The sequence below is a fragment of the Orbicella franksi genome, chromosome 5 (genome assembly GCF_964199315.1).
Source record: "Orbicella franksi chromosome 5, jaOrbFran1.1, whole genome shotgun sequence".
NCBI classification, from domain to species: Eukaryota; Metazoa; Cnidaria; class Anthozoa; order Scleractinia; family Merulinidae; genus Orbicella; species Orbicella franksi.
Genome location: NC_138149.1, coordinates 33291359 through 33318754, shown reverse-complemented (window position 1 = coordinate 33318754; position 27396 = coordinate 33291359). Strand labels below are relative to the sequence as shown.

Genomic DNA, 27396 nt, shown 5'->3' with positions numbered 1-27396 from the left:
CGGATGGTTGGGCGGCCAGTTAACTCCACCGCAATATACACATCTCTCTGAATCTCTTAAAACAATCCCTTCTGGATATATAATCAAGCGTTCTTCCTCAACAATCCCCCTAAATATCCCTCCAATATCGGTCACAGCCTGCATTTCATTAATCCCGTACATATACCTACACAGCCCACTTCTTAATCCCATATATACATACACAGCCCACATTTCATTAATCCCCCACATATACCTACACGGCCTACATCTCATTAATTCCGTACATATACCTACAGAGCCAACATTTCATTAATCCCCCACATATACCTGCAGAGCCTACATTTCATTAATCCCCTACATATACCTACACAGCCCACTTCTTATTAATCCCCCACATATACATACACAACCTACATTTCATTAATCCCCCACATATACCTACACAGCTTATATCTCATTAATCCCCCGCATATTCCTACACAGCCTACGTCTCATCAATCTCCCACATACACGTGCACAGCCTACATTTCATTAATCTCCCACATATACCTATATCAATTCTCATTAATTCCCCATATACACCTACACATCTTACATCTCATTAATCCCCTACATATACCTATATTAATTCTCATTAATCCTCCACATATACCTACACAGCCTACATCTCATTAATCCCCCAATATACCTACACAGCAATACATCTCATTAATCCCCTATATATACCTACACAGCCTGCATCTCATTAATCCCCCACATATACCTACACAGCCTACATCTCATTAATCCCCTACACATACCTACTTAGCCTACATCTCATGAAACTTCTACATATACCTACACAGCCTACATCTCATTAATCCCCCGCACACACCTACACAGCTTACATCTCATTTATACCCCATATACACCTACACAGCCTACATCTCATTAATCCCCCACGTATACCTACGCAGCCTACATCTCATTGATCCCACACAGGTCCACACATATACCTACCCAGCAATACATCTCATCAATCCCCCATATACACCTACACAGCTTACATCTCATTAATCCTCCATATACACCTACACGGCTTCAATCGTATTAATTTCCAACATATATCACAGCCTACATCTCATTAATCCCCTACATATACCTACACAGCCCACATTTCATTAAGCCTCGGCAGGTAGGGTAACCCTGGCAGGCGGGACAACTTTTCTTCGTATATACACTTTGGCCGGCCTAACCGGGACAACTCTCGGCGTGTAATGCCTAGGTTTAGGATTAAAAAGCAGACTTTCGTGTCAAAGAAGTGAAAATTAACTCGGCAAAACCCACTTTGATCGAACGACTGAGAGAAACTCAGAGAAAGAGGGGCATTTACACATTTGATTATCAATAAGGGTTATCATCACGCAGGGTCAACTTTTGCTCGGTCTACAGGGACTACGTTTTTACACATAAACGCTCGATAAAGTTGCCTCGAGGAGAAGCCGGGTTGTCTCTAGGGGTAACCGAGAAAATTTTACAACACCCCCATGCAGACCCCCAGAACTTTCCAACAATACTTAGCCGCCCTGCTTCAAAGGAACACAAAGCTTGCAAAGAATGCTAGGCATAGAAAGCGTTTCCTTCCCACCTCTTCTTGCGCGCCTGATACCTTCCAATTATCTGCCTTGTCTTACTCAATTACGGAACAAAAAACTCATCTCCCTTTCCGTAACCTATACAGGAAAAGGATTTCAATAGAGCGTCATGGACAATTTCAAATTTTCGCACGCTTGAACCGACTGATAGAAACAAAACTTTCCCGAAAAGATATCGAAAAAAGACTGACTAAGAAGCTAAAATGGTTAACCCGGAGACCGCCAAGAGCAGTTACCCAAATAAAGAAAGCCTAAAATTAGAACATTACGTTCCTACAATCGGTCTACAATACCGCTGGTTCATTCTTCGCTTGTGCAGTACATTCGTGCGCAAACTAAAGAACTATCTCTCGCCATTCCGTCTTGCACAAATTTCAGGGACAATAATCACTTTGTTTACAGAAATCCAGCGGTCTTCGACACATTTCTCCATAAAGATAGACAGTTTATACTGTTTTGATCTGACTCTGGCTAAAACAAGGTCAAAATCAAGGAACATCTCTTTGGAATGAATTAGGGACTCCTAGTACGTGTTATATTAATTTTACTTCAAACGCGGAAAATACACATCGAAGAACGGTTTCGTAGTAAACAGATAACAGATAAACATAGCGACGTGACGTAAACACGACGTATATAATTAATTAGCGGTCGAATATATAAAATTTTCAACGATCACCTTCATTACCCCGTCACGCAATCATGTTTTATGTTCGCCATCCTTCCTCAGAATATGCTGAGACGCAAACGGAGAAAAAGAAATACATAATCATAAATAGCGTTTCATGTTGGGTTAAACAAGGATTAGATAAACCTTCTGATCGAACGTCTATACTAGTAGATTTATGCAAGAATAATCAGATTACTTGCTCTCGACTTCTAATCGCGTGATAGTTGACTCGGGCTGCGTCTCACGCGATAGAAACGTCGAGCTCATAATCTATTGTCAAACATTGATACTGACACGCTAACATTTCTGTAAATAAGCCCTGGGCAGATCTGGGTTTCCTGTTCCAGGTTCAGTGTTGTTTTCAAAAAACCGTATTTTGGGAGGGGCTTCCATTTATTGAAAGAAAATTTTTCGTCACGTTTTCAACGGAGTGAAAGGGGCTTCCTTGATAAGTACAAGTAACGGAATTAGTAACTAAAATTCTCCGAACATTGTGAAACTAACAAAATACCGTTCATTTTAAAAAATAACTGAATCAATTGAGGGAGGTCAGGGAGGTCCAAAGTAGGACCTTTTGTAATCATAACAAAATTATTCTGTGAAAACAAACTATAAGCCCACAAGCTTTGATATCTTTGTGAAGGATTATTATTTGAAGAGTTTTCCCATTTAAGGTTTGGAGATCCGAATTTTGGTCAGGGTTGTTTTCGGGGCGGGGTATTACCATCGTAATTCATTTCATAGCCTGGCTGACGGAAGTTTAACTGAAAATGTTCAGACTGTTCTCACCGTTTTGTTTCTCGAGATACATGTGACGTCATCGTCGGTCTTCTGCCGAACCCAGGGCCGAATCATCAACCTCTGAGCAGTGGCGCAGGGCTTGGGGGCGTTTTTTTTTTTTTTTTTTTTTTTTTTTTAATGCTTGCCCTGTTGGCTTTCTTCCTTCTGCGAATTTTTTTCAACCAAAATAAGGAAGGGGGCGGGTCCCCGCCCCCCCCCCCCCCCGCGGGTCCCTCCTCTAGATCCGCCACCGCCGAGTCTTCGTGGATGCTTGGGGCGAGAAGGAATTGGGCTGAGACGAGATCCGACATCTTAATGCATTCCTGGACGTCAAATCTTGTTGCTGTAAAATGGCCTTTCGTAGCCGCCCAGTTATCAAACATTTTATATAGTTTTCAAAACATTGTAACGTCACTTAAGAAAATGTATGTAGACTAGCATGCGAAACGTCAAGTTCTGTATTAAAATGCGTCGGGGTTGGAATAGAATGCATATCACCCCTGTTTTCAGCTTGCATTTTGCGTGAAGAACAATCTCATTAATCATTTTAGCCTGTTCATCTGATATGATATATTGGCTAGAAGTATTTGATTATTTAGCCGGGGTTTTCGTACTTTCCACAAGGATAAAAAAGAGCCAACGAGGCTTACATGTATTCTTCAGTACAACCAAGAGAAAATGAAATCTTGGTACAGCCTGTTTTTCGTTCGCACTAGCTAAGCGTTCAGCTTCAGGTCACACTAGTCACACACAGGTCACGAAATCTCATCCACCGCCCGCGGGCATGAACGTCAGTGGTCAAATACTCCTCTGCTAGCACAACCTTGGAAACAACAAAGCTTGTTCGCTTTCACTTGCAGAGTTTTTTGCTATCTACCACCGTGTATGAGAGGTACGACAAACCTGAAACTTCCAGTTTCAATCAGCTGTTGAGGAGGACGGGTGTTTGTTTTTGTCTTTTTTGGCAGGGCGCTGAAAATCGTGCCCTCGAGGGAACGCTCTCGAAAACGTGACAGCTGTAACATTTAGTACACAAGAACTTGAAAGTCATTTTAAAGAATTCCATTTAAATATTTCTTTTCTCTTCTCTGTTCCGCGGGCAACAGGTAAAGAACTTTTCAGTTTCGAGTGTCCAAAACTTTTGTCGATTTGAACCGCAAATACGAAAGCTTTGAACGGGAAGCAGTCATTCACCGAAAGGATTAGAACGAATCCGGCATCAAGATCGTCACCACCGCCTGTTTATGACGGATTGATATCTATCTGGCATCACGACTTCTTAGACTTATATCTGGCAAGCTAGTCAGCTGTGTGGATGATTTTAGATCGAGAAGATTAAAATAGCGACGGCGGACGCAATATAGAGTTCTGAAGTGGACCTCCCCTCTGAATCAAGACGAAAAATGAACAGGCAGCTGTTGGTTGCGTTAGTTTGTTTACTCCAATCTGTTGGAATTTGTGGCTTCAACGTAGATATAGGATCAGCTGTTGTATTCAATGGACCTGCAGGAAGTGAATATTTTGGCTTCTCTGTTGCTCTTCATTCACAACTAAACAGACACTGGTAGGTTTGCACTATTGCACTGTGTCTACATTGTTGCCGGACTGAGTCCTCCGATCCAGTCAAAGATTTGAGTTTAAATTTATATATACATATACTGTATGTACACTTTATACGTGCGAACGAAACATTCTTCTCAACGTGAAAATATTAATAAAAGAAAAACTTTATTTGATTCATTCCGAAATTTCCTGTACTGTAAAGCGAGACGCGTTCGGCTCATAAATATCTATATTGTATTTCGATCCCATATTTGGCTATTTGACGTTAAAGGAAACCTTGTTAGGTTATTTTTCACGATTTGCGTGTTAAGATAATTCCAAAGAAAATAATCAAGAGGCAATGAAAAACGTGACCTGTAGCTGTTTTCTTTTAGTTTCAACTGAATGTGCTTTGCGAGATAAGCTTAATATACGACCATTTGGTTTTATTTATAAGCTGTTTATTTTGATTTGTCTCTAAACGAAGGTGTTCAGATAACTTGAGATAAGCTTAATAAATCTTTGTCGAAAGGAGGTCTACAGTGGGAAATAATTGTCTTCAACTGCGTTTCTGCACTGTCAGCACCTCGAAACCTTGAGCTTTGAAAAGCGCTATCGAACCGTCGATCACAGCAATTAGTAAATATAAATTGGACGACATTTATTAAGTTTAAGAATTTCCATGAAGAGTATCCCAAGACACCCCCTGCTAGCCTCTTCCAGGCGTTCAGTTAGGCATTCAGTTCAGAGGGCAAAAGGAGCTTTTTGTTAAGTTTGCCCACAGGCATTCTTTCGCCTTCTCTCGCTACGCTTTTCCCTATTTTTTCACTCGCAGTTTTTCACACTGTGCCCCAACTAACTGAATGCCTAGAAGAGGCTTCCCCCCGGTGGACAGGGTGACTTCTTGTCCTGTCCTCCTTTCCTAACATGGCTGCTGTACTAGGTGGACAATGCCCATTGTTGGGGGCCTGTCTCAAATGGTGTGATCCCTTGCTTGTAAAATTGAGATGAAACACGGCTTGATGTTTTGCTATTTGTAAGATGGGGTTTGATTATACTGCAACATTTATTTTACAGGGTATTAGTTGGTGCACCGCTCAGCAATGTAACCAGTAGGTCAGATGGTTCTACATTACCAAGATATGGGGCTGTGTACAAATGTGAATATACTGGCACAAGTGTACCATGTACATACATTCCTGTTGATAATACTCGTAAGTACAAGTCGTTTAGATCTGTGATAGATTATGCATAAAAGGTAGCTGTTCATTGACATAGCACCTTTAAGTACTGACAAACAGAAATTTAAGACCACGTAAAAACCCAACAGATATAATACTTATGTAGAATTGTTCAATCTCGGATATGTCTTGAATAGTAGAGGAGTCAAGCAAGTGAAGAGTGCTAAGGGTGCATTTGAAAATTTGCCAAATTGCCCTTTGGGCAACCGGAGCCATCACCCTCAGAGCCTCATCCTCAATAGCCTTACATCATCTCCTTACTAAAAAGCCCAAATTTATTACACAAACCGTGCCCAAATTAGCTAAAATTTCCCAGCTCCAGAAAGATCTATTTGCTCAAGGTATGTACAAGTGTAGCTTAAAGTCAGTGAATTAGGCCACTTGTATATGAACATATATATAAACAGTAGCCTCCATTTGGCATGAAAATATTCTCAGATATCAGTCTGAGAACATAAGCTGTTCCAAGAAATGAACAGCTTTCCAAGAGTGAAGCTTGAGGAAAACTGTGAGCTTTAAGGAAGAGATAAAGTCCAAGGACAAATATCAGAGCATATTTTCAAGCCAAATGTGTTAATTATTGTTCAAATATTTTTTGCAACATGCACAGATGTGAAAATTTGGGAATATCACTTGGATATTCCCCAGTTTTAGCTGGGGCATATTCAGTCACGTGACCCATTTAGACCAATCACCTGCAAGCAAATATATCTGATGGATTATAAAGACTGATATGTTTCCAACTAAAATCAATCCCCTGTTATTGGTTTTAATTTTAGCTGTCAGAACAGAACTAGCCACTTTAAATAATCAGCCAGTTGTGATTGACCTGGAGGAGAAGAGTGGACAGTGGCTCGGCGGCACAGTTCACAGTACAGGCACAAATGGCAAAGCAATGGTACAGTTTTAATTTTACCATCATGATGATTTTTTTTCTATTTGTTAAGAAACTGATGAAGCTATACATGGCAGCTCATGCTTGTTCAGTTAGATAGGACACACACTGGTCTCATGGTTAAGCTAGAGTAACCTAGGTTCCAGCCCTGGCAGGGGTCATTGTGTTGTGTTCTGGGCAGGGCACTGTTCATTCACAGTGTAAATCCCTTCCCAGGTTTTTGTATACCAATAATAACTTTTTTTTTATTATTATTTTTTTATTTTTTAACTCGTACATTTACAGTTTACCAGTTAACCATTTACCAGTTATTGATAGTGTTTGTGAAGTCAGTGCAGCGCAGTGTGAAAAATGGCCAGCCCAAATAAAATAGGGGAGAATAAGATTTTTTCAGGAAATTATTTAGGGTGATTGGATACATAGTCACACGCATCTGATTTAGGAAAAGTTGGCAGTTATACATACATGACGGTATGTCTGGCGTTTAGTCCCCATGGAGTGAGCTAAGGGATTATCCATGGTGATAATCAGGCTGAAGTTAAAGGAGCTCAGTCCCGGTGTTTTGTATTTTTTTTTTGGCCACGTACAAACTCTCCTTTAAATAGAAGGAAACCTGAAAATAATGGTTTACTGAAGACAGAAAAACATCAAAGAGATAATAATAAACCATAAAGGAACAAGGATGGTCAAGGATGGCGAAGATTGACACGGATTGCAAACGACAAATTTGAAAAATTTAGGCTAAGCTTTTTAAAATGTGCAAACCATGACTGAGCTCCTTTAAAGTGAATGTATCTTGCTAGCTAACATGATGATCATCTTGCTATTTCAGGCTTGTGCTCCTAGGTACATTTATCGAGGTCGGCCTCCAAATCCTGATGGAGACTTGCAATATCGCTGGCCACTCGGAAAGTGTTTTCTTATATCGGGAGACCTTTCATTTCCAACTGCCACTCGCGAGCCTTGCTATGATGGTATGAGTTTATTGCACTGTTTGTTTATCAGTCCCACCTGAGTTATTTAAGTCAATTCAATACCTGGATTCAATTACATGTGCAGTGTAGTCAGGCAAAATGTGTATCGTGTTTTGACTGCTGCAATACAAGTCATTCTTGTTTTAATTAGTTAGAATTATATGCTGGTCTGTTGTAATTGTTGTGAGTCATTAATTGTTTCTAGAATTAATTTGCTTCCAATCCAACAACAATTTGAATTTGTTTATTAATAGGCTTTCAACTCACCTCTAAAATTACTGTTAGCAACTATAAATCTTTTTTAATCACATGTTTTCAATAACTGTATTTCCCAACACTCATTATTGTGTACTGCTGTAAGTTTTTTACTTTTGTTTTTCTCTGCTTTTTTTAGAACAAAAAGGCAATAATCATTATGGTTATTGTCAAGCTGGAATCAGTGCAGAATACACTGTTGATGGTGCAGATGTTCTAATGGGAACAGTTGGGGTGAGAAGATGGAAAGGTATTAATTAAATTAAGATTTATGCTGATATATATATGTTCACTTTTCTCAGTTCTTAATTAGTTGACCTTCTTCAGGTTTTTAGGGGGCCCCCACATTTCTTTTACCTGGTGGGTTTTGGCCCCCGGGGGGGAGGGGTACTCTACTCAGTTTTATACGGGCAGGCTGCACCCCAAGGTTCAACCCCTTAACCTTTTTGTGTACAATTTTGACAGAAGAGTAACCCTTTCACGTACCTTTAATTGGAAAAAAGGTCCCTCTTTCACATACTTTCATAACGCACTTGTATAATGAATAAATCACCAAAAAAGGAAGTCTTCTTGTCATTTTCATGTAGTGCTCAATAAATAAAATGATATAGCCGTAAGGTGGTTTGTTCGGAAACATTTTATTTAAAGGTCCTTTAAAATAACTAAATGGTAGATTTCCCTACCCTTTCATATACATGTACCTCAGCTTGTGGAATCCCTAGTACCCTTTTTATGTACCTAAAGTCTAAAAATGATACCCCTTTCAGGCAGAGCCTCAATACATAGGCCATTATAGGGAATACCCCCACCCCCTGTGGGGTTTCAGCCAACTGAGTCTTGTACCACCCTTAGCTTATAGAACACCTAAGTTATTAGCCTGCGTAGCAAGCGTTTTCGTGGGGTTTGGAAGCAAAGAAAGACCGAGCAACGGGATTTTCGGTGTTTTGTCTGCGCAGAAAATGGGGCGAGAACCAAAAAAAAGAAAGTGGGGGGTAGGAGAAAGGAGGAAGGAAACGCTTGCAGACAAACCCCTGGATTTTGAAAACCTCCGTTCGCCAGCGAACGGAGCTCATGATTGGCTAGGTTAGTCCAATATTATTGACATGTGTCAATCAAAGGTATTTTAATACCTTTGAGTGCCAAAAGGGGAAGACGCGTTCGAAGCTTGGTTACAAAACACTTTAACTTTTCTCATTGAACGAGGATTTAGTCGTCAGCTTCGACAGTACAGTAGAAATCCTGTAGTGCAATGCCGACACTTTGGTTTTTCGAAGCCTGCACATTATTGCAGAAGCAAGCGCGACACAATTTACAGCTGTTCCTTTAATTTTAACATCACTTTCTTGAATGCCGCATGCACCAAGGACAAGATAATAAACCACAGGACAGAAAATTCGCACTACTGCGTGGGAAAACCTAGTGATTTCGTCTGGCTTGTTACATGGCAACATGTTGTCGTAGGTACTATGACATTTCATTAGAAGCATTTTTGTTGACAGCATTTAGAACCCCTGGGTACAATTCTGAATGATTTGTTATAGTGTTAGCTGAGGCATGCCAGTTTTTGTCACATATTTGCCTCACCAAAAATTTAGTCGTCTCGTCGCGGGGAGTTCTTATGAGGACATTTTATAAACAACTTTGACTTGGAGGCTGCCTAGGGGAAGATTATCTTTATTCAGATACTGGTCAAGATTATCGTTATTTCCCTTCTCAGATGTTTGAAGCCTCTCCTGCCCAAATTCCAAAGTTTGCCGAGAAGACTTTCCGTTGTTTGTTTTTGCTGCAGGCGATAACTCTCGAACCGATTTGCAGATCTGGCGTTTCCAGCAAACGCTTCTTTACTGGAATTGCCTTTGTGGGAGTTGACTTGCTAATTTTACCTTGTATCGATTCCTGGACAAATGAATACAGTGATCCAAGATTTCGAATCATGCGAGCTCAAGGATTACTAACGCAACTGGAATACTTCTCACATTTTAACTTTCTGGCAGATTTGTGCTAAAACTTCATCCTTGCAGTCCTTCCTTTTAGACGGATTGAGTAGAAATATAACTTGATTATAAATTACCAAATTTAATTCATCGAGATTTCTCCGTTCCCACCGTGCGCTCGTTGTAAAGTTTATTTTGGTTCAAAGTTCACTCCCGCTACGGAAGGCCGAAGATTTTATTGGTTAATTTGTGAAAGCCGATGACAGCATGAAATCTCAGTGTGCGCACTCAGGCATGAAAGGCCAAGTGGGTGGTTTTCAAAATCCAGGGGTTTGTCTGCAAGCATTTCCTTCCTTCCTTCCCCTCCCCCTCCCCCCTCTTTTGCTCGCTCCATTTTTCGCACTGTAATTATTTGCTCCCAAACCCCACAGAAACGCTTGCTACGCAGGCTACTAAGTTATTCATGTAGAACATTAGAAGACTTAAGCTACAGGTGGGTTAGTATCATGTTCTTAGTACTTGGTAGTACATGTATGTGCAACTTTGTTGAGATGTCAATCTATGGGTTTTTTTTTTTTTTTCAGGTGGATTAGTCCTTACCAGTGCTAGTGGAGGCTCAGCTCCTTACACTTTATCACCGCAAGATCAAATTGACTTTGGAGATTACATGGGTATGTCATGTTATATATCAAACAAGAAAGACCATGTTTGGTAACATTTCTAAACACAGAGAAGAGAGTTGAAAATACTATGCACAGGAGAGTATATTTTAGACGAACTTTGAGGTTTTTGGAAATTCAAATGTGGTCAAACACTGCCTTGAGTGTTCGATATATCTTCTCTAAAACTAAGGAGACAACAGGGAAATAAAATCGTAAAAATCTATGCTAATTCAGATCAAATAACCAAACACTGTCATGGTCATGATTTTCTTTGTTTTAACGTGATGAATTATTAATGAGTTTGAGAATTGACTCTCAAAATGTTATCAACATTTTACAGAATAACTGTTGCATTTTTTTTTTTTGCTTCATCATTTAGGTTATTCAGTCACTAGTGGACATTTTTCCAGCCCATCAAGAATAGGTTTGTTAAAAATATTAAAGAAAAACTGATCTGCTTGGAGGCTTCACTCTGATTTCTGTGGTTTTAATTGGTCAGCTGTTGGATGCAATTTCCAAATGTAGATTTTTTTTTTTTTTTCATCAGAGCTTGTGGGTGGTGCCCCAAGAGCTGCGACATTAAAGGGAAAGGTATTTCTGTTAATCTCTGTTAGTTACAGTGAAACCTGTATTAAGTGGATCCCATATTAAGCGGACACTCTCTATTAAGTAGACTCCAGCTTGAGTCCCAAAATTTTTCTCCTACATTTACTGTAAAATAGACCTGCATTCAGTGGACACCTGTTAAGGTTACAGTATACCTTCGGGTCGGCAATTTTCTTCAAATTCGGATTTTTGGGTCAAAATAGTGGTTGAAGAATAATCTCTAATTTCTGAAAAAAATTTTTGAAAAAGGCTAAATATTGGCGGAGAAATGGCGGTTTTATGTTTTCACCGGAAGTAAAAGTTTACCTCTTGATTGACAGCCCTATAGCGCATATGCAATCAACTGAGACGATTTTCGCGGGAATTACCTATATGGATGTCACGAATTGACTACTCAGTTGATCAGCATTGTTGTTCTGACTACCCAGCATCTTTGGTATTAGGCGTGTCTCTATTAAGTTATAAGTAAACATAGACCACGTTTAAACCATGGACCAGTTCGAAAAAGCGAAAACAGCGAAGAACGAATGAAACTACATCAATGAGTGAAGAAGCGAAAGTTCGCCACGCGGATGAAGCTATAGTTATCGTATAAGGCGGGCAAATATTCGTGGTAAGAGAAAAGAAAGGTTCTGTAAAAATTTCGGAACTTGACAGCAATAACAGGGATGCTGACAGAGACTCTTCTGATGAGTCCGATATCGACGAATCGTCGGACTCATTGAGACCATTTGAAATATTATCCATGCACAGTTGCTCTCCGCGCTTTCTTTTGTTTGTTTCCTTCGCTCAGCCACTCTAGTGTTCGTATCCTTTTTAGTCTTCTCCATTTTGCCAGACCAGCTTCAAGAAAAAACGAGCTACAGAAAAATTATCTCTCTGCCTTCGGTTCCTTGAGCGCATTGCGAAACACAAGAGTTTTTTAGAGATTCGTGCGTAAATTTCACCAGGAGGTTAACGGTAGTAAACTTTCCCTGCACTGATTGGCTTAGTTATCTGAGAACCCAGTTGAAGGCGTTTGTGGGCGGAGTTTGTTTGCGAAGCAGAAAATTTTTCTTAGCGCTGTTTTCTCGAATAAATTTTTTCACTTGAAGCAGACACTTTAAAGAGTTATAACTCAAAGGGAATTTGTTCAATTGCTCTTAAATTTGGACAGTGGCTAGTTTAACATATAAACTACAAAAGCGTGTCTGGGAATTGTTGATTTCGAAGTACTTTTTCTTTGAGAGCAATTTTTGTACGATCACTCCACATTTTTTTAATCCTATTTCGAAAATGTTCTGTAACTTTTTACTGCAAGTGAACATGCCAAAACGCAGACACGTTTTTTAAGCGCTTTGGGCCCTGAAACCGAGGAAAAAATTAAATTGGCGAAAAACGAAATTCACTTTGACTTGTAGCTTTCGAGAGGTGATTCGGGCACTCGCATTTAGTGGTCGTGAAAAATTCGACAATTCATTTTCTTTCAAAATTCTTGGTATAGTTTGATAGCCAGCCCCATAAGCTTTAATTTGATATAGGGGTTTAGGTATCTACAGCTTAAACTGCACGCGCTACATCGCTTGCGTGCGAGACACCCCTGAAGGTATACTGTAACCTTAAGCGGACGCTGACACCAATATTAACCCATTTTGTTGTACAAAACCTGCAGTAAGCAGACACTTCAAGGGCTTTTTACTTCTAAAAGCTCAGCTCAGACTCCTGTGACATTGTTCAGTGAGTGTCGTTTTAAAGCTGAGTAGATTATTCCAGATTGATGCATTGACTGATTGGACATTGTGTTATGAGCAGTCTTTGATCTTACACTGTGTCACACTGTGTTACAAAAGGGTTATTAATTAACTATTATAATTGCAAAATATGTTAGAACCTGCTAAGAGCAGACGCCCTGTATTAAGCGGACACTAGTGAGGGTCCCAAGTGTGTCTGCTTAATACAGGTTTCACTGTTAGTAATCACTTAGTTGTTATTTACAACCCTTTTAGTGGCTGAACATTATGTGTATGGGCATGTGCATGTTGTTTGGACATGTGACTCGTGGCAATGTTAGCATCAACAACTACTGACACCTTACAAACAACTTATTCACAACGTAAACAAAATCGACAGATGGACCTCAAACAGACTGACTTAATTCAACTAACAATAGGTGGACCTCAAACAGACCAACTTAATTTGACTAGCAATAGACGGATTGGAACATACTAGAACCAACCAAAATGACTGCTGACAAACTTTACATAAGTCTTTTGGCCAATTCCATCAGGCTAAACTGACCAACCACTTTCAACGGACCAGACTTATAACAGCATCAACTGACAAACACTATTCACTAATGACTCTGAAGATCACTTCCACTCAGGTTGTCAAACCGTGAGTCACCAACAACAGTTCTTTTCAGAACTATACCCTCAGGGACGGTCACACAAGACGAACTACACATAAAACAACTGCAGGTCTTTTCGTGCAATTAAAATTGGCCAGTCCTTGTTACCAGCATTGCTGTAAGTCTGTACAGATGCAGCCTGGTAAAAGTTTTCATCAATTGATACAAGTTCAACTTTAGCGGCCAGTGGATAAGTAACCGAAGAATTTCACATGATATAAGGATTTTTGAAACTGTAGCTGAATGAAACCAACAGTGTGTTGTTTGGAAACACTGAGCTTTATTACTTGCCTTGAAGCAGTCATCTAGAACTGGTGATATTTGAAGTGCTCTGGTCTGTCAAAGCAAATAAGTGTGAGACCGATAACCAGACCAATTTTTCCGACCTATCTTTCTATTCCATGCAAAGATTGCGACAAATGCTACATCGGGGAGACCAAATGGAAATTCAGTACTCAGCTCAGAGAACACTAAAAAGCAGTTGAGCAAATTTAAAACATCCCAAGAAATCCACACTCTCCAAACATTGTTTACAATCTGGTCACGCTATCTCATGGGAATCGTCTACCATATTACGTACCTGTACAAGTTGGCAAAACCAATGCCTCTTAGAGGCTTGGGAAATTAACACATGCAAAAGTCCACTCAGCCGCGACGAGTTCACTCAGCCCCAAGAGTACAGAGCTTTGACTCTATTGGATGAGAACTAATTTCCTAATGTATTTGGCTTTTACTAGCAACTAAGTACGCGATCTTAACAAAACTTGTCACTTCCTTATATTTTTTATTACCACTAAAGAAGGCCTACGTTAATAGCCAAAATGTTGGGTTTTAAAGATTCTTAATAGTTTTTCTTAACTAGTGTAACATTTTTATATTCATCACGAAACCACCTGGTTACAAATCAGTTCTTTGAAAAATTAATGCTGTAGTCCCTGAGTTATAAGACTGAGTGATGTAGATGATATATTACAACATCATTCAGTTTGAATTTTATTGTACATTTTAACAAAATAGTCTTAACAGCTGGCTGTTTATTTGTTAAAGGTGCTCATTTATGATGTTTCTGATGACCAGCCTAGACAGATCTTTGTGAGTTCACAATTGCCGCAACCCAAAGATATACCGGTATGTTGGCAGACACTTGTAGCTATGAATAGTAGGCTGCCAGTAATGATAACAAATACATATAAGTAACCTGATGGCTGTATATATAGGCCCAACTGTGACTTTCCTGCAACTTCAGTCTGTCTGTTTGAGAAATCTATGACAAATGTCTTTGTGAAATGCAAAATTCTGTCAATAATTGGGAACGCGATAACGAACTTAGTTAGTTTATTGCAAAATTGCCTTGAGGGGAAACTTCTATGTGAAAAGGTTGGGGATGCTCATTGTCCCACTTAGGAGGTAAATCACAGATTTTGGTCTCACTGGGTGTTCAGGACAAGATGCCCCAATTTTCAGCGAACAAAGCATCTTTTAGGGGCCAAATAAAGCTTGAGCCATGACCAGAGTGCTCTCCATTAGGGGTTTGATTCAAAATACCCTCCTGGGAGAAATGGTTTCTCAAATGGTGTATACTTTCAGATTGGAACCTATTTCGGAAGTGTTGTGTGTGCAGTGGACCTTGACAGTGATGAGTAAGTGTCATGTTTACTTCTGGTTACCATGCACCCCAGTCCTCTAAAAGGAGGAGACACATGCGGAACTTGAGTTAGTTTCCTTTGGAAAAATAAGAAAGAAAAAGAAATTGGGTCGTAAAATGCTGAAAAAAAAAACAGGAGGAGAACCTTCAAGTACTCTCTCAAATGGCTGAGACTACCAATATTGTACGAGACACCTTTAATACAGTGCAACTGCTAAGGACTGATTCTTTATTTTATTATTATTTTTTTTCTCCATGCAATTTTTTAATACCATGTCATGATTTGGTTGCATATGACACCTTCTCCTTAGAAGAAGGAAATGGCTGCTGAATTCAAAAAGAAGAACTGCATTTCAACTAGCCTGATGATTTATTGAACCAGTTTAATTCATCAAGTTTAAACAAAGGAAATCATGACTTTGTCAGTGTTTAATTTGGACATCTCAGCTCAACTGAGATTGGATATTTCAAACACTCAAGACCTCATTTGATTGCTTTCCAAACACCTCGAAGAGTGTAAAAAATACTTCGCTTCAACTTTCTCCCCAGTGATTAGAAATGTTGTCAACAACAGTCTTGTGTGTTTGTCGGTATGTGATGTATTCTTGCCTCCAGGTACACAGATATCCTTGTTGGTGCGCCGTTCTACACCCACGTAAAGGATGAAGGACGGGTATACATCTATTTGAATAATAAACAGGTTCGTTAATTGACTGCAAGCAATTTTTCAAGTTCTTTTTTTCCCTGTCTTATCATGAGCCTGTCTTAATGTATGTCATGAACAAAATAAACTTGATAGTCAGTCTGGTGGTGCAAAATGTAACTGCAGCATATCTACCGTAATAAATGTGTTGTTCTAATAATGTTCCTATTTTTTTATCTGTAGGGAGCACTTAATTTACAAGACAAGGTCCTTGAGGGAGATAAAAAACCGAATGCCCACTTTGGCGAAGCCATTGCTGCAGTTGGTGATCTAAACAAGGATGGGTTCCAAGGTATTGTATTCTAAGAATTTGTCTTAGTTCCACAAAATATCCATTCTCCCCCTAGGCCTGGGAAATTCCAAAGGGCAAGGGGGTGGGCTTAAAAGCCAAACATTTTAAAGAAAAGTATGAACCAAAACTAGGATTTTCAGATCGTTGGCAGGGGGTTGGTAAGGGGGGGGGGGGGGGTTCAAACTCAAAGAAGCCACTGTGGGTGTGGTATGGATATTTTCTGGAACGATACATTGTATCAAAGTGTGAGAGGTGTAGGGTTAAGTGCTGCTGGTTCTGTGAACATCACAGGTCTGCACTGCATGCCAATTGCTACTGCTACAAAAATCTGGGTGAGATACACTCATTAACTACAGCTTAGTAATCAACTGCCTGGTAAATATGAGCAGACTCTATGAGTTCTATGGTAGAGAACAGCTACTACTCAGAGAGCATAATATGTTTCATACCTCAGTATTTTGGGAGGAAGGAGTTTGGCTCTGAGTTTTTGAGCTTTATTTTCAGCTGCAGGTCTTAAATATCAGAATTTCATGTTATTTATGTATTTATTTATTAACTAAAGTGTGTTTGCTTGCCATTTACAACACTGCAACAGTACAGATTTGATCTTTTGTTTATGTGTAATGTTCATAGGGTAATGACATTGTTTTAAGTGTAATTATGTTCTTTAAATTGTTGACAGATGTCGCTATTGGAGCTCCAATGGAAGGCGATGATGGAAGTGGTGCAGTGTATATTTATCATGGAAGCAGCAAAGGAATAGAGACCCAGTACAGACAGGTAAGCTTATAAATATATAATTAATATTAAATCAACGGCATTGAGACAATCATAAATGATGTATGGTTATTATTAATGACCAGTCAGAATTTATAGTAAGGATTTGGTGAAACAAAAGTTAAATAAAGAAATAAGCAATGAATAAGAACTGATTAAAAAAAAGTTGATTGTGTTTAGAGCAGTTTTTTCATGAGTGTGAGAACTAATATGCATTTGCTTTTGGTTTTGCATCACTACACTACATGGTTAACACTAAATAACTTGCGCCACTTTGTCATCCAATCGCAAATGGAACTAAAACCAAATGTAACGTGCCCAAATTTGTTTTTCTCTGCTTTGCATCAGCGACAAGCATTCTTCGGAGTTTTGATTGGCTCAAAAGGTTGTGTGTATCCTTTGGGTGTGGCTATACATGTAGCAATAAGTTTGGTTTTGGTTTTGGTTTTACAATACTCAATTGAAAAAACTTTGCTAATGACCAATCAAAATTTGCTAATCGGGACTTGGTAAAAACATGGAATAACATTAACTAAAGCTAATAACAAACATGCAGTCTGAAATAATATGATACTCTTTTTCAGAAAATTTTGGGTTCAACAGTTAAATCTGGACTCAAGAATTTTGGGTTGTCAATTTCTGGAGATGTTGATGTGGATGGCAACAAATATCCTGGTACTTTTTTGTGTTTTTTTTTTCTTTAAAATAATTTAAATTTAAGGTAATCCCACATTTTCCTTGCTATTCCTCGACCACACACACACCCACCCAAGTGGGTTTCAGGGAAAACAAACAGAACCATTATTTTGAAGATTGTCAAAATTAAAGTTACTCTCTCTACCTGCAGTTACTAAAAATTGTACTGCCTTCTTCCCTATTACAACCAGATATTGCTGTTGGTGCTTATGGATCAGAAAATGCCATTATCTTGAGGTAAAGTATGGTACAATATGAATCAATGTTTTACCTATGCAGTAAACAAAGAAGAACATTTGCGCAAACTACTGTAGGTTTTTTGGTCATTTTTATTACTTTGACTTCTCTGTTATTCTAGGACAAGGAGGATTGTGAATGTGAACGCTGACATTAGACTGAGCGAATCGCAGATAACCTTGGAAAGCAACGACAGCTTGTGCGACTTAGAAGGCGCTAAAATAAAATGGTAAAGAAACCTGTCAGAGATCTCTTAATGGAGAATGAGCGACGAAAACCTTCAGAAGTGAAAAGAAAAATATACTGGTTTCTGTCAGTCGTAAGAGAAATACTTGGAATAGATTTCCACTTCAAAATCTTCGGATATGTAGGGATTTAATACAAAGCCCGTATGGGTGAACAATATTTTTATCACCGGGTTTTTCGATTTGACGGTAGCTTTAGCGTGCGAGTAGGCCCACGTTTGGGAAGCAAGCGTGCGAGCTGCGAAGCCGCGAGAAAAATTACTTTCTTGGCGGCCCTTCACAAGAGCTCTCGCTCTTCTTAGGTCGCGCGTTTGACTCAAAGCCAAAAGTGAACCTGCTCGCAGGCTTCAGTGATCTCCCGAGAGCACTTACTATCCTGCTTCTTACAGGCGTTATCGTGTTTCTTAGTTGCTGAGAACTTTGCCAAAGACACTTTCCCCAGCAGGGTCAGTCAACCGCGGCACTTTAGTTAATTTCCAAGGGAAAGATGCAGTGCAGGTTATTTAAGGGCGAATGACGGAATGAAACTAAATTGTAACTTACCCGCTATTCTTTTACAGTTTAAACATGACGTTGAGATTTACCTACACGAATCAGGTTGCATTTAGTGGTAATCAAGGTGAGTGCACTTTTGTGACGCTAACTCAGCAGTTTCTTTTAGATTGGTATCCCTGTGTTCTTAATGCCAGTCCTCTCCGTGTCACACCGAAGTTGATGTCTGAGAGGGCTAAACCTTGGCACTTTTTTTTTGGTGGCGAACTATGTCAAATGTTGCGACCGAGTAGGCAAACATATTTACTCAAGTGACAGAAGGATTTTTTTCCTGAAATGTCTTAGCAGTCGACCATTTAAACCTTAATTTGAATTAGAAAGCAGCAGTAAGAAGGCAGGATTTGACAAGCTGTTGTACAACGAGGGTAACGAGATTGTTCTGTTCCTAGGCAAGACACTTAACTCTCACAGTGCCTCTCTCCACCCGAGTGTACATTAAATGGGTGTCGGCGAATTTAATGCTGGGAGGTAACCTTGTGATGGACTAGCATCCCATCCATCCAACTGATTAATGGTCAACTTTTGAACCGATATACGTTCCATAATAACCGTTTTTAGTTTCTCTTCGCATTGTATACGGTGGTTGCCATCAGTAAGCATCAGAGCATTGTTGTAATATTTCATGAATAACAACAGTTTCTTGTTTTCCAGAGTTAAAAATCAAGTACAAAGTGGAACTAGACAAGGCAAAGGAGTCTGATGCACTCCGTCGAATGTTCTTTTGGGACCCAGTTAACAAAAAGAGGGCCTTCATCTTGGAAGAGGACTATACTATTAAAACCAAAGTACAATGGCACCCTCTCGCGCCCGTGACAGTGTACTTTCTGGTATGTACAGTGTGTTGAAATATGAGGCTCGGTCCACACTACACTGGAGAAATTTGAAAACGGCGTTTTTACTCTGAAAACCCGTCAAATGTTTTTGTCCACACTACACTGGAGAAATTTGAAAACGGCGTTTTGACTCTGAAAACACGTCCAATGTTTCTGTCCACACTACGTAGGAGAAATTTGAAAACGCAACAATCACGGGTCGTTTTGGAATTGTGTTTGACGAAAACACGGGCAGGGGGATCACGTGATTATCGCGACGTCATCGTTTTCGAAAAGCTCCGTTTTCAAAATGTTTTTCGTCAGACATGCACACTAAAACGCAAAGCCGGCGGGTTCAAATTCCCCCGGTTTGAAGAACGTTTTCGAAAAACTCCGTTTTTGTGACGGATTAGTGTGGACGGTAGGCCTTACTACAGAATATACCAGATGTTTTCAAATTTCTCCGGCTTAGTGTGGACGGGACTTAAGTAAAGCTGGCTTGTGAACATTCAGGAAGAACTCCAGTTTGAATATAATCTTCCTCAGTTCACATCTGAATTTTTCGTTCCCCACAGCGCAGGCTTTGCAGCTTTTGGTGATTCTGTGACAAACAAGCTGCTTCAGTTTAATGAGCTCTTGCCGTTTCTTTTGTAACAAACGTAAAAGGCTGAAACATCCTGTCACTGCAAATATCATTGTAGTTGTACAATTTTCATTCATCTTGATTGTGTTTCTGTTGAGATTTCACCACGACATGAATATTTCATTAACATTTGCAGTGAGAAAAAGGACTGGACTCAATGCAAATTTAACTGCAATTGAATTGCAATTAACCTGGATCTAAAAACACAGAGTGCATACGCCTGAAACTTTTTTGTATGAAGAGAGCCTCTCTTCATAGTGAGAATATGTGAATAAAACAGCTCTGTAATCATAAGGTTTGAGATTTTGTCACGGCTATCCGGGTGCGAAAACTTTTCGGGACCTTGGAGAAACGGTGTGTTGTGTTCTTCGGCAAGACACTTTACTCTCATAGTGCCTTTCTCCACCCAGGTGCATAAATGGGTACCGGCGAATTTAATGCTGGGGGTAACCCTGCGATGGGCTAGCATCCCATCCAGGGGGGAGTTTGAAATACTTCTAGTTGTTTCATGCTACGGAAACCGGGATAAGCTCCGGCCTGATGGGCCACTTGGCTCGTATGCAGACTTTACCTTCACCTTTACCGTCGTGTTTAGATGAGGCTATGTAGACACAGAAAAGTGCTCTGGTGCTTAAGTATGTATATTTTTTACGATTTGTTTTTTCTTGTAGGATAAAGATGAAGTGGTTGATGTTGGCTCGTTACTTACCTTTGATCTTACCGTGTCATTACCGCAAACTGCTTGTGGTGGTCTCTGCCCGGTACTGAACGACTATCTGCCAAACACGTTCAGGGACATAGTAAGTCTTGTGCCAAAACTTTAAAAGCATCTCTGAAAACTGCTGCCTGCCTAATTTCCGTTCCATTTGAGAAAATTGTTTCCAAAATTCAACAATGTTCGGCGTTTCTGGAAACTCCTCTAGAAAATGCCAAAACCGTTTGTCCTTGTATCGAAAGTTCCAGAATTTTGGGCTGAAGAGAAAGCGCCCAAGCTCCCCTCTGATGTTTACTTAAGAAGAAACATCAACAGAAACAGTCTTAAAGATTGCGACTGGTAAATTTACCCATAATTCTTAGCGCACGAACACCCTAGCAACGCGTACAGACAAGTTCTGAAGTCTTAGCTTTCCTTTGCTAATGAACTGTGTTAGGTTCGCAAGGTAATGTAGTGAAATGTACAGCCGCCATCTTTTTTTTTTTTTTTTTTTCCACGGAAGATTGCAAATTACCTTCTTGTAGTTATCAGTATTACTGGACCTAAATTTCACAAGCTATTCTCACTAGAGGTATTCTTTTCACTCCGTCCCAATATGTGGTAAATCTCTCTTTGACAGGTCGCTTTTAAGAAGAAGTGCAAGAATGAACTGGCCTGTGTCCCAGACTTAGCAATTAATGGCAGCCTGCTCTATTCGCCTGGGTAAGATCACTGCACGCAGTGTTCACCGGTTACCACCGGTTACTCGTTTTCCCGGGGTTACCACCGGTTACTCGTTTTCCCGGGGTTACCACCGGTTACACGTTTTCCCGCGGTTACCACCGGTTACTCGTTTTCCCGCGGTTACCACCGGTTACACGTTTTCCCGCGCTTACGACCAGTTACACGTTTTCCCTCGGTTACCACCAGATCTCCACAGGTCAGGAAAACGTTGTTTATGATTAAGAAAGAAATTTTCAGGATAAAGTCAGAAATGTAATATCTGCCAGGAGAAGTTCTACATTTCCGCTTACAGTTAGGGAAAATTCTGTGAATGATGAAGTTACTGTTGGTTTTGATGATAACATGTAATAAGTTTCGTTAGAAAGACCGTCCTATTACGGACTTCATACGAAGTTCAAGTAAATTTCAAGAATAGAGTGACGTCGTTTTCAATAGCTCACTCTCACAACGGTCACAGAAAGTTGTTTTCTGCCTAGGGAAAGGTCAGGGAATTTTTGTTTCGTTCATGGATGACCATGGGTTGCTCGACCCTGTCAACACAAAAGGCAAAATGTGGTCAGAAAACTTCATACTACTTGTTTGCAAGATTCACGATGTTTGTAAAATAATAATCTTTCAGTTTTCAGTCATGACGAGTGTGTTAATATCTTTTTAAAACAATAAATTTTTTGCCACAGTAACCTCAAAGAATTGAGAATTGGTGTTGTCCAGGATTTCACGGTGATGCTTACTGTCACAAACAAAGCTGAAGACTCCGCATACTATTCCCAGATCAGCTTGAAACACCCGACAGACCTGGACTACATAGGACCTATCCAGGTAAAATCAAAGGCTCTATAAGCCAACTCGCAACATTTGTTAAAACGGGCATGTTCGTATAATACATGTGACAAGGGTGGTCAAAATGATTTTGAGGACATGGAAGTTGCGTGATACGGCATGAATTTTATAACAATCATTAATTTACGTATAATCAACAAACTTATTTGGGTGGAACACTTGAGCTCCGTTGAATATAACTAGTAATAAAGTATATAATGGGCTCTAACAAAAGCTGAACGTGTTATGTACACGATACTTTTTACAGTGTCATATAGGTAAATCAATGGTTATTTTCCAAGTTGCAGGTATGGGGCGAATTTCACTCCTTCGCTTCTCCTAATTGGCAGCCATTTATGAAAAGCATCTATTAGGCATTTCGAACATCCGCTAACATCCACTGACCATTGCATAAGGCTTTCATGATCGCTTACGGACTGAAGTTCTCATGTAGTCAAGTTATTGGAGACGTAGTAGGTGAAACGATTTTCTCAACCAGTGATATGTTTTTTCGTGACAATAATTGTCAATTTTCTTCTTTGCATTATGAGGCAGGTACTCAATATCTGACCGGAGAAGTCGCTACTTCATCTGGCGCAGCAGTGACATTTTAGGATAATATATAACATGAAGTGCAATTTGCGGCACAAGCTGACCCCCACTCATCAGTTCAAAGCTGTGTCCGTTCTTCATTCCGTTGCGATGGCTTTTAACTCCCCGGAGAAAATCACAAATAAAGCCATGAAAAAAGTAAAAAACACATTTGTTGGGGCATTTATAATTCAAGACTAAATCCCAAAATTTGTCGGCTGGTGTTCCCACAACATTTTTCGTTCTCCCAATCTTCAACCCGTGTTTCCATAACTTAATTGAAACACGGTACATGTTTCCTATTTCTTAATTGACTGATGCCCTTGTTCTTCAGCCTGTAGAGTGTGAGCGGAGCGACCCTGACAATGGTACAGCGACGGTAACTTGCAACGTGGGAAATCCCCTTCTAGGAAAATCCAGTGTAAGTAATTTCACTGTTTCTTGTATAATATAAAATCAGTCGGAAGATTGAGTGTCTTTATAGAACGTGGGAGTTAGACTGAGGCCGCGATATCCAAAAGCGGTGTTGCTAAGAAACATGACGTATTTTAGTGACGTCATTTAGAAGTGGTAGCTTTCCAACAGCGTTTACTGTATTATTAATTGTACTTTTAGTAAAAGAATGTTTTTTGCCTTGCTTTAGAAAACGTTTGGAATCAAGTTTTCACCAGGATCTGTGAAAGAAAGCTTCACGTTGGAAGTACTTGCTTCAAGGTACCTATTGATTGTGTTCTTATGGCCTCAATTTTTGTTATCTGTTTGTGTTTTTCTGTTATAAAGTTCATGTAAAACGCAACATGACGAGAAAAATATTTTTCTTTTTCATTGAAAAGTTATTTTTTCGAATTTGAGTTGGCCCGATCTTTTGGAAATGCATGTCTAAAAGTGGAACACTGCATTTTTATAAAAATATTGTTTCGTTCGATGACTCAAATATGACACTGTCGAAAGTTTGAATTTCGCCTTGATCATGATGCATACGTAAATTCTCAGAACTGCATTGCAGACATGTTTATCAACCTTTTAGGAGAATATATTTTTGAGCTTGTACTGATCGAGACATTTTTTTTTTACTCTGCAGCCAAGATAAAGATGCCAACGACAAGGACAACAAGAAAGTTTTCTCCATCCCTGTGAAGTTTGAAGCGGATGTTGAAATCAGAGGGTATATTTTCATTTAATGTATAAGGTTTACATGTTGTAGATTTTTTGTAAAGCACTCGTTGCTTGGAATGTTATTGTTAGCTTGTTGCTGCCCTGGGTCAAGCCTTGGTCGGGGTCATTTTGTTGTGTTCTTGTGCAAAGCACTTTACTCCCACAGTGCCTCTCTCCACCCAGGTGTATAAACAGACGTTTTTAACCTGGGCGGTTTGTTTTCCCATTACAAACCAGGTGATATTCTATAGAGAATTGTTCTTTTATCCATCTAAGAATTATTGTAAATGGTTTGAACCCAGGAGTATCAGTAGTTCGTATAGTGTGATCGTCCGGGTGAATGTAGTTCTGAAAAGAACTGTTGTTGGTGACTGACGTTTCGACAACCTGAGCGTAAGTCATCTTCAGAGTCAAGTGAATAGTGTTTGTCAGTCGATGGCGTTATAAGTCTGGTCCGTTGAACGGACCAGACCTATACTGACCAATACTGACCAATACTGACCAATCACGTTCAACGGACCAGACTTATAACATCATCGACTGACAAACACTATTCACTTGACTCTGAAGATGACTTCCGCTCAGGTTGTCGAAACGTCAGTCACCAACAACAGTTCCTTTTAGAACTACACTCACCCGGACGATCACACTATACGAACTAAGAATTATTCATATACACGTGACTATTTGAAAATTTGAAAGCAAGAATTCTCAAGATTATCATCACATGGTCTGAAGTGGGGCAACAAACCGCCCAAGCTGATGGCAAGAAAAATAACTTGATAGGGATTGCCAGGCTTGGAAATAACTCCCTAACCCTTCATCTCCTCTAGATGTGATGGAAATTATGTAATGTCCGGACCAATCGGTTGACTGTTGAATATCTCTTTTCTGTAGTACCTCAAAACACGGACAGGTTGTGTATCAAGGTGCGGTGAGGGAATTAGAAGAAGTCACAAAATCTTTGGATTCCATAGGACCAGAAGTGATTCAGACGTTGTCTGTAAGTACAATTCAGAGTTTGCTTCATCGCTGTCTCAAGTCGCACTCGATAATGATATGCGTTTTCTTGGGTTTTTCGCTTGTGAATGTCTTGCAACTTGACGAGCCAATCAGAGCAGATAAGTTGACGCTTGGAAGAGTGACACGTTTTCCCGCGCTTTTCATCGATTGCTTGCTTTCCTGCGTTAAGTACCAGTTCCACGTTTTCCCGCGCTTGCTATCAATTGCATGCTTCTAAAATAAAAAATGTATTGTTTCAGATTCGAAACAAGGGCCCCAGTGCTGTGGACGGCTCAGTGGTGACGGTGAATTTTCCTGCCCGTTATCAATCATCCAAGCCCGACAGCTATCTCCTCTATCTCCTGCAGGTTGAAGTAAGTGAAAAATGCGAGTGGAAACTAATGTGTACCGCACGCTTTCTTATATCACGCAATCTTTGGTAACGTTATCTTGTGTCACGCATTCTTTAGTGACAGTGTTATTTTCATTGTGTTTTAACCTTCAGCTTGAGGGTGCTTCAGGGAGCTGTAACGCCAAGGTCAACCCCCTGGATATTAAGGTAAGGCAAGAATCAAGTGAGAACGTTATATATCACTCTAATACACGGGAACTGTTTAGAAAATGGCGGGTATTGTGCGACTCTTGAGTTTCTATCTTGTTTGTGTCCATAGAACATTGAGGTCCATGCAGTATCACCGTTTATAATTGAGGAAACCCGGCTAAACGTGTTTACTTACGTGTATGAATCAGCAACGCTATATCTTCCTCCTTTGCTCAGTTTTCTTCCTTTCAGCCATATTGGCTTGATCTCTATCACACAAACTAACGTCAAAAGTTGATGTCACGTGTCGTTTTGGTCGCGCGATTCGAATGCCATTCTTGATGGTAAAATACCTTAACTTGGCGCGCTTTGGCGCCCTTGTAAAAGCAATAAACTGTTATCGCATGCTTCTCAAATTTTGGTATTTTGTATTTCAAACAGTGTACTTCAAAGTTATCTTGAAAAAAAGTTTCACTTTATAGGTATTTCAACAACTTAGGAAATATTACTTGAGGGATATCGAGTTCGCTTTCCCCACTTCCCCCCTCTCCCCACCCCTCCCCAGAAAAAAAAAGTATTTTCTGAATAAGGAGGCAGTATATGCATGCGACGTGTAAAATTGACTCACCACTGCTCACTCTAAAACTAACAGCGCCGTCGATCAATCTTTGTCTTAGTGTTTCTGTGATTTGGTGGTTTTTTAACTTTTGTTGTTATTTTTTTGTTCTTTCTAATCAGGCATCGAATGACACAGCTGAACCAGACAACCAACAGTCACGCAAGCGCCGTGACACTGATAACAAGATGCTGGTAAGTAGCAAGAATCTTGTATTAAAGGAGCTCAGTCACGCTATTCTGACCATTAACAAAATAACCTTTAGATTAAAGAAAACCTGAAAATAGTAGTTTACTAAGATAGAAAAACACTAAAGAGATAATAATAAACCATAAAGGAACAAGGATGGTTAGGGATGGATAAGATTTACACGGATTACGAACGGCGAACTTGAAATCATTAGGCTAAACTTTTCAAGATGCGCAAATCGTAACGTAGCTCCTTTAAGGCTCTGCTAATTAATCTGTTACCAAACTAAGTTTTCCATGCTCCCAGTTACCCTTAGATTTTATACCATGCCATAGAAAATGCAGCCAATCTGATTACAGGAAAGCCGCCGCATTGTCGACAGTATAGACCTTTTGAGTTTGGCCGGTTTGTTGCCCCATTTCAGACCATGTGATGATACTCTCGGGAATTCTCGCTTTCAAATTTTCAAATAGTTGGATTATTTTTCACTAAATCTCTATGCATAATCGGTCTTTGTGTATGTATGTGCTATGTGTACTCTTCCATGTCTTTTTCTTATTTTCTCTTCTTATTTGACCCAAATAAATAATAATTGCTTTAAATCACTAAGGATTGCTGCCCAGTCTTATTAGCCCATTAAGGTTATTTCGGGCAGCCATGTACTCTTCTTATTTTAAACTTATTTTTGTTCATTTAATTTCTAGCTGAATGAGTACAAATAAAGTAGTAGTTGTTGTTGTTGTTGCTGTTGTAGTTGTTGTTGTTGTTGTTGTTGTTGTTGCCCTCGGCCTAATCCTCGGGCGAGAGACTCTTGCCCGGGGATCAGGCTAAGGGCGGGAGATGATAGCAGGACATGGAACTCGATTAATAAGAGGTGTTTAT

At 39.7% G+C, this 27396-nt stretch overlaps 1 protein-coding gene across 3 annotated transcripts in view; it reads left to right on the top strand.

Moving 5' to 3' along the window:
• The first annotated feature begins 3318 nt into the window (after positions 1 to 3318).
• Positions 3319 to 27396, top strand: part of LOC145488373 (integrin alpha-8-like) — a 29874-nt gene continuing 5796 nt past the window's right edge. The window contains exons 1-29 of one of the 3 annotated variants that reach the window (XM_081467225.1): positions 3319 to 3958; positions 4173 to 4630; positions 5686 to 5822; positions 6629 to 6747; positions 7577 to 7718; positions 8113 to 8223; positions 10492 to 10578; positions 10949 to 10993; positions 11117 to 11160; positions 14609 to 14689; positions 15149 to 15201; positions 15822 to 15906; positions 16093 to 16201; positions 16884 to 16981; positions 17563 to 17653; positions 17866 to 17911; positions 18033 to 18140; positions 18717 to 18775; positions 19360 to 19535; positions 20835 to 20963; positions 21498 to 21580; positions 22279 to 22420; positions 23346 to 23432; positions 23655 to 23725; positions 24093 to 24176; positions 25064 to 25169; positions 25429 to 25542; positions 25674 to 25727; positions 26448 to 26519. In XM_081467225.1, the coding sequence (XP_081323351.1) occupies positions 4470 to 4630; positions 5686 to 5822; positions 6629 to 6747; positions 7577 to 7718; positions 8113 to 8223; positions 10492 to 10578; positions 10949 to 10993; positions 11117 to 11160; positions 14609 to 14689; positions 15149 to 15201; positions 15822 to 15906; positions 16093 to 16201; positions 16884 to 16981; positions 17563 to 17653; positions 17866 to 17911; positions 18033 to 18140; positions 18717 to 18775; positions 19360 to 19535; positions 20835 to 20963; positions 21498 to 21580; positions 22279 to 22420; positions 23346 to 23432; positions 23655 to 23725; positions 24093 to 24176; positions 25064 to 25169; positions 25429 to 25542; positions 25674 to 25727; positions 26448 to 26519 (2694 nt within the window). In that variant the 5' untranslated portion in view covers positions 3319 to 3958; positions 4173 to 4469. Of the gene's footprint in view, positions 4631 to 5685; positions 5823 to 6628; positions 6748 to 7576; positions 7719 to 8112; positions 8224 to 10491; positions 10579 to 10948; positions 10994 to 11116; positions 11161 to 14608; positions 14690 to 15148; positions 15202 to 15821; positions 15907 to 16092; positions 16202 to 16883; positions 16982 to 17562; positions 17654 to 17865; positions 17912 to 18032; positions 18141 to 18716; positions 18776 to 19359; positions 19536 to 20834; positions 20964 to 21497; positions 21581 to 22278; positions 22421 to 23345; positions 23433 to 23654; positions 23726 to 24092; positions 24177 to 25063; positions 25170 to 25428; positions 25543 to 25673; positions 25728 to 26447; positions 26520 to 27396 lie in introns of all 3 variants that reach the window. The other 2 variants (XM_081467224.1, XM_081467226.1) reach the window with 2 other exon arrangements.